At 41.3% G+C, this 7,461-nt stretch overlaps 1 protein-coding gene across 1 annotated transcript; it reads left to right on the top strand.

Annotated features, from left to right (window-relative positions):
• Positions 1–4,737: 4,737 nt before the first annotated feature.
• Positions 4,738–5,610, top strand: LOC107803320 (uncharacterized). The gene is made up of 2 exons (XM_016627010.1): positions 4,738–4,950; positions 5,065–5,610. The coding sequence occupies exons 1-2, from the start codon at positions 4,738–4,740 to the stop codon at positions 5,608–5,610; spliced, it is 759 nt and encodes a 252-aa protein (XP_016482496.1).
• Positions 5,611–7,461: the final 1,851 nt, after the last annotated feature.

Genomic DNA, 7,461 nt, shown 5'->3' with positions numbered 1-7,461 from the left:
TTCGCACTATTTAAGTAACTTTTTCACTCCTATTCACTGTGGGATTCGACCCCAACCTAGTTGGGTTATTATATTTGACACCGACCGCCCTACACCAATTATATAGGTGTAATTTGACCGTATCAAATTTTGGCACCGTTGCCGGAGAATACAATTTTGAAACTACTAACTAGTGTGTGCTTCACTTGACGTGTTCTTCTATTCCACCACACTTTGCTTGTTTTACTTGGTGTCATTAGGTAAACATGGTCGAGCTGGAATAAGAGAATGTGTTTGCGGATATAGATGAGTATATTGAGGATACAAATACCATTGTCCCTCCAAGAGTTGATGCTGCCACCTTCAAAGTGGAACACAATATGATCCTAATGCTGAAAGCAGAGGGGTTCTTCCAAAATTCCACCGACGATGATTTGACACAACATCCCAGAAATTGTTTGGGTGTGTGTGCAATGCACAAGAAGAATCATGTCTCGGATGATGCCCTAAGGTTGAGGGTGTTCAATTACTCTTTAACTAGAGAGGCAAGACAGTGGATCCAAAATCTACCTCCTATTTCCATCCACACTTGGCCCGAACTTGTCCGAGCTTTCCTAGCAAAATGGTTTCCACAAAGCAAGAAATCCGAGCTCCGGAATAAAATTTTCTTCTTCAAGCAATTACAGGAGAGCATCTACATGAGGCATGGGATAAATTCAAGCTATATTTGGTGAGGTCGCCGAATCATGGCTTTCCGGATAATATTATATTAGAGAAGTTTTACATGAGCTTGGATCCTATAAATCAATCCATAGCCAAAAATGCAGCGGATGGGTCCTTTATGGATAAAACATTTGCGAGAGTCACATAAATCCTTGACAAGACGGCACAACATAACCAAGCTTGGCACTCGGAAGACATTACAAGTGGTGTTGCATATTGTACTCCTTCCTTGACCAACATGATTAAGTAGAACCAAGAAAGAGATCAAGTAATTGCTGGGCTTGCCACCAATGTCAACGTGCTGACGAATGTGTTCACTGAAAGCCAAACAAAAAAGGTGAATGTTGTGGAAGATGTGCAACCTATGTCAAATGAGGAATACGAAGAAGCAAATTATGTCAACAATCCTCAAGGAGGATATCAAAGACAACCTTACCAAGGTTCAGGACAACAACACCAATGGAGGTCTAACCTGCAAGGGCAAGGCAACCAACAATGGCGAAATGACCAAGGTAGTTCAAATCAAGGAAATTAGAGTAACAACATTAACAACTTTTCAAATCGGAGTTCAAACCCCTATGTTCCACCAAAGGGGCAATATTCTAACTCTCCACATTAGAGGGAAAGTTCTTCAAGTAAGTCCAAGTTGGAAAACATGATTGAAAGAGTATTGCAAAATTAGGAGATATCCGACACTTCAATGAAGAATATGACCGAGCTTGAGGGTTCTCACATCGCATCTATTCAAAAGTTGGAGATGCAAATGAGGGATCTTTCAAGAGATCAAAATCCAAAGAAAAAAGGCACACTCCTAAGTGATACAATTGCAAACCCAAAAGGTAGTGGGAGTGGTCCAACTTCTCACTGTATGGTAGTCACAACTCGAAGTGGGAAACTATTTCAAGGAGATAATGAACAAGTGGTCGAAGTGGAAGATTCTGAATAAGAAGTCGAGGCACAAGTTGAGGTGCCAATTGTTATTGAAGTTGAAAGATTCCCGAAAAAGGTGAGAACTCAAGAAGTGAACCGGGAAGAGGTGAAGGAAAAGGTAATAAAGGCACCAAAAACTCTAGCACAAATTCCTAGACCTCCTCCTTTCCCTCAAAGACTTGCTAGAAAGGTTGATGATAGCAAACTCGAGAAGTTCTATGACATCCTAAAGCAATTATCGGTAAACATTCCATTTGTGGAAGCATTTCAAGAGATGCCATGTTTTACTAAGTACTTGAAAGACTTGATCACTAAAAAGAAAACCACCAAGAATGAAGTGGTGAATGTGACTCACCGGGTTAGTTCCATCATTGCAACAACTGCCATCCAAAAGAAAGAGTACTCGGGAGCCTTTACCATTCCATGTACTATTGGATTGCGCGATTTTGCACGAGCCCTTTGTGATAATGGGGCTAGCATCAACTTAATGCTCCTTTCTATTTATAAGAAAGCGGGATTAGTTATGCCTAGGCCTATAAGTATGAGGTTGCAAATGGCCGACCGTTCAATAAAGCGACTTGTGGGAATAGTTGATGATATGCTTGTGAAAGTGGGGAAGCTTTTCCTCCCTGCCGACTTTGTTATTCTCGATTGTGCTATTGATAAAGAGATCTCTATCATCTCAGAGAGACCATTCCTTGCTACCGGGAGGGCACTCATGGACTTAGAATGAAATGAGATCAAGTTCCGAGTTAATGACGAAGAAGTTAACTTTCAAGCGAGTAAAGGTATGAAACTGCCATATACATACGGAAGTATCTTAGTAATTGATGTTGTTGATGAGGTAGCGGATGTAATCGAGGTGAAGATGGAAGAGGACTACCTTGGTGAGGCGTTGGTGGCTATTTTGGTGAATTTTGATGGTGAGGACATGGAAGGATATATTGAATCAATGAATGCATTGGAAGAGCTTGGGTCCTACACTTATGCACCAAAGAAGCTTTCTCTTGACTTAGAGAATAGAGTCACTCCTCCTACTAAGCCTTCAATTATCGATCCGCCACAACTTGATCTCAAGCCACTTCCGCCGCACTTAAGGTATAAATTTTTTTAGCTCTAATGAAACTCTACCTGTAATTGTTTCTTCTTTGTTGAATGATGTGCAGGTTGAACACTTATTGAATACCTTGAGGGAGCATAGACAGGACATTGGTTGGACTATAGCGGATATCCGAGGGATTCCCGTCAGAATTTGTGAGCACAAGATACAATTGGAGCAAGAGATCAAACCTAGTGTAGAACATCAAAGAAGGTTAAATCCTTCCACGCAAGATGTAGTGAAGAAAGAAATCATAAAATGGTTGGATGCCGGGGTTGTCTACCCCATTGCCAATATTCCTTGGGTGAGTCCGGTGCAATGTGTGCCAAAGAAAGGAGGCATGACCTTGATGCATAATGACAAAAATGAACTCATCCGAACGAGGACGGTGACCGGGTGGAGAGTTTGCATGGACTATCGGAAGCTCAATAATGCTACTTGCAAACACCATTTCCCTATGCCTTTTATTGATCAAATGTTTGATTGGCTAGCGGGAAGGTCATTTTATTGCTTTTTGGATGGTTATTCCGTCTATAACCAATTCAACATTACCTTAGAGGACCAAGAAAAGACGACATTCACATGCCCGTATGGAACCTTCGCTTTTAGCCGAATGCCATTTGGGCTATGCAATGCCCCGGCTATATTTCAACGGTGCATGATGTCAATATTCTCACACATGGTGGAGGATTTCCTAGAGGTATTCATGGATGACTTCTCTGTAGTCGGTGATTCCTTTGAACATTTCCTTGAAAACCTTAGGCAAGTGCTCAAAAGATGTGAGGAAACAAACCTTGCGCTAAATTGGAAAAAATGTCACTTCATGGTAGATAAGGGTAATGTTCTTGGTCACAAAATCTCCAAGCAAGACATAGAAGTTGATCGGGCAAAGATCGAGATCATTCCCAAGCTTCCTCCTCCCACTTCGGTAAAATGTAATCGGAGGTTTTTGGGGCATGCGGGTTTTTATAGGCAATTTATCAAGGACTTTTCAAAACTTGCAAGTCCCATGTGCAAGCTCCTTGAAAAAATGCTAAGTTCAAGTTCAATGAGAAGTGCCTAAAAGCTTTTGACGAATTGAAAGCAAGGCTCATCACGGCACCTATTATTCTCACACTCGATTGGTCTCTTCTATTTGAACTTATGTGTGATGCCAGTGGTGTGGCTATTGGAGCAGTGCTTGGTCAACGGCATAATAAGATTCTTCATCCTGTCTACTATGCAAGCAAGACATTCAATGGCGCACAACTGAATTACACTGTAACTGAGCAAGAACTGCTAGCTATTGTCTATGCTTTTGAAAAATTTCGGGCCTTCTTGTTGGGATCCAAAGTGATAGTCTACACTGATCATGCTGCACTCCACCACCTTATGGCAAAGAAGGATGCTAAACCAAGATTGATTATGTGGATAATTTTATTACAAGAGTTTGAATTTGAGGTCGAAGATCAGAAAGGAAAAGATAATCAGGTTGCGAATCACTTATCTAGGCTTTAAGAGGTAGGAAGACCAAAAGAAGATCTTGAAATTAATGATGCCTTACCAGATGAACACTTATTGGCAATATCTAGCACCTGCACTCATTGGTATGCCAACATTGCTAACTTCTTGGTTAGTGACTTTATCCCCGACGGATTGGAAACTTATCAAAAAAAAAAAGAAATTATTGCGGGAATGTAGGCAATACTATTCGGAGGAGCCCTTTTTGTTCCGGATTTTCACCGACAACATCATTTGGCGTTGTGTTCCGGATGATGAGATAATTCAAATTCTCAAAGCGTGTCATGACTCCCCAGTAGGAGTTCACCACGGTGGAAATCATACTGCGGCAAAAGTTTCCATCGATCTACCAAGATTCAAACCAAATGGTCAGGGTATGTGATCAATGTCAAAGACAAGGATCAATTTCTAGAAGGCATGAGATGCCTATGAACTTTGTGATAGAGGTCGAGATCTTTAATGTGTGGGGGATAGATTTCATGGGGCCTTTTGTAAGTTCTTACGGCATGACATATATCTTGGAGGCAGTAGATTATATCTTCAAATTGGTTGAGGCAATTGCCTTGCCAAACAATGAAGCAAGAAGTGTAACCGCCTTTTTGAAGAAGAACATATTTACTCGGTTTGGAACCCTAAGGTCCATCCTCAGTGATGGTGGTTCTCATTTTTGCAACAAAGCTTTTGTCGGATTACTTGGAAAATATGGAGTTAAGCACAAGGTGGCTACCCCTCATCATCCTTAGTCAAGTAGTCAAGTTGAAGTCTCCAACCGGGAGATCAAAAATATTCTAGCAAAAACTATTAATGTAAACAGAACTGACTGGTCAAATAAGTTGGATGATGCATTGTGGGCCTATCAAACAACATTTAAGACACCCATTGGCACCTCACATTATCGATTGGTTTTTGGTAAAGCTTATCACTTGCTAGTGGAACTTGAACACAAAGCCATGTGGGCATTGAAAAAGTTAAATCTTGACTGGGCTGAAGCTGCTAATCTAAGGATGACACAACTGAATGAGATGGAAGAGTTCTGTTTTCATGCCTATGAGAATGCAGCCATGTATAAAGAAAGAATGAAGTTTGTTCATGACAAGAAGAGTTTGAAGTGGGAATTCAAATCCGGTGACTTGGTCTTACTCTTCAACTCAAGATTGAAGTTCTATCCGGGAAAACTCAAATCCAAATGGTCTGGCCCGTTCAAAGTTGTGAGTGTGTCTCCCTATGGTGCTATTGGATTAGAATCTGAGTATGGGACTCGAACTTTCAAAGTAAATTGCCAAAGGGTCAAGTATTACCTCGGAACCAATGGAGAAAGGCAACTGGTAGAACAATTCGCACTCAAGGATAGTCCTATGCCAATCCCCACCCATGATTAGCCAAAATCGGGGCAACATCGTCGTGTCGTGACGTTAAATCAAGCGCCTTTTGGGAGGCAACCCAAAAGTCGGTAACATCAATTATTTTTAGATTCAAATTTTGGTAGGTTTATTTGTGAGTGTTGGACAATTTGACATGTGTATTAGAATACAGGTTACCCAAAATACAAAGAAGTAGGATGCAAGGGCAGAGGGAAATGAAGGAAAACAAGTTGAGCTTCAGTTGTTTTTCTGCGGCAACATATGCGGCCGCATAAATGGTATGCGGACCGCATAATGGTTGCAGACACAAGCAGAACACCAGTCAAATTGTGTCTTAAAAATTCGGAGAAAAATCAATTTTTGCGGCCCGCAGAATCATTGTGCGACCGCAAAAATGAACGCACATCTGTAGCCGACCCCAGATACTAATCTATCGCAAAACACATATGCGGCCGCATAATGTGTTATGCGATGGTCATTTGACTGCAGAACGTTCAGGTATTAAACCCTAGTTTTGTCTCTCTCTCTCTCTCTCTCTTTCCCATATGTTTTCTCTCATTTCACACACCCAGGCACGAAAACAAAATTCAAGAGAAAAACATAGAAAAAATTAAAAAAAAAAGAAGAAGAAAAGGGGAGGCTCACCTTGATCGCCACAATTCACACCTACTTAGCTTGCTCGAACTTCTGCAATTTGATATTTAATATTTCCAACATTTCTCTTCCTCAGTTAATGTAATGACTGATATGTGCTCTCTAATCCATGTTACCCTCTTCTATCTGCCCAACTTCTTATCTTTTGTAATGGGAATCAACTCTGGGGGGGGGGGGATGTGCTGTGGGTCAATCAAAATTTGGGCGGTGAGTATTAGGGGGTCTGAATAGAGGAAGGGCATTTGAAATTTGTGACAAGTTACATTAGATATTGCTAGGCTGAGCATGAAATTGATCTAATGTTGAGTGTGTGTAATGCTCTCTCACAACTTGAGCATTTGGTACTAAGTGTGCATAACAGTTGCCTGTGAGTGCATTGTTGAGTAGAGACGATGATCTTTGCGGTCCGTATAACTGTTTTGCGGTCCGCAGAGTCATCGAATTCTGTATGCTTGAGAGTTTTCTCAGCGCCAATATGCGGTTGCGTCTGCGGCTGCATAACTCGTTTACGGACCGCACAATTGTCGTAGACCTAATCAGAATCTAGCCTTATTCAAAGTTCAAAATGCAACCGATCTACGGTCACAAACCTGTTATGCGATAATATCTGTGGCCCGCATAATTCCTTCTACTTCTGATGGTAATATTCTGCGTTGTGGTTTGCGGTCCGTAAAGTATAATTGCTCGTAGAACATTTTGTGTCTATCATTTCTATGCCATATGTTACACATGCCCTACCTTATACTAACTCCTCGTTAATTGGTAGGAATGGCACCAAAGAAATCCTTAGCATAGAGAACACCCAGCACTCGAGGAAAGAGATAGACTGCAACTATAAGCCCACAATCACAGCAATCCCAAGGAAAACATCCTAGCACATCCAGAAATTCATCCGAGCCTACCTCCCAGTTAGAAGAGGAGGAGCCACAACTTGACCTTTTACCACAAGTTGACCTCCAGGCCGAAGCACATAGAAAATTACTGGTTCTTGAACTATGTACAGAGATGGTCTGGCAAAGAGAAAGATCCTTGAACAAAAGCAGCTGAGTTTGAACGGTCTTAAAGAACACTATCCCCATGTGCTAGAAAAAATCAAAAAGAGGGGATGGGAGTTCTTTACTAAATATCCGGGAGAGTACAATGAGACACTTGTTAGGGAATTTTATGCTGCATATGCTGCATCCACGAGCTCAGAACAAAAGAGAAACCGTCGAT

The sequence above is a fragment of the Nicotiana tabacum genome, chromosome 15 (genome assembly GCF_000715075.1).
Source record: "Nicotiana tabacum cultivar K326 chromosome 15, ASM71507v2, whole genome shotgun sequence".
Taxonomy (NCBI): domain Eukaryota; kingdom Viridiplantae; phylum Streptophyta; class Magnoliopsida; order Solanales; family Solanaceae; genus Nicotiana; species Nicotiana tabacum.
The sequence above is the reverse complement of the archived record's forward strand: the minus strand, read 5'-3'. Positions and strand labels throughout refer to the sequence as shown.

Coding starts and splice junctions, on each gene's coding strand:
- LOC107803320 (XM_016627010.1), top strand. CDS start 4,738: ATGACATATATCTTGGAGGCAGTAGATTATATCTTCAAATTGGTTGAG. Junction 4,951..5,064: donor AATATGGAGTTAAGCACAAG/GTGGCTACCCCT, acceptor TGGTCAAATAAG/TTGGATGATGCATTGTGGGC.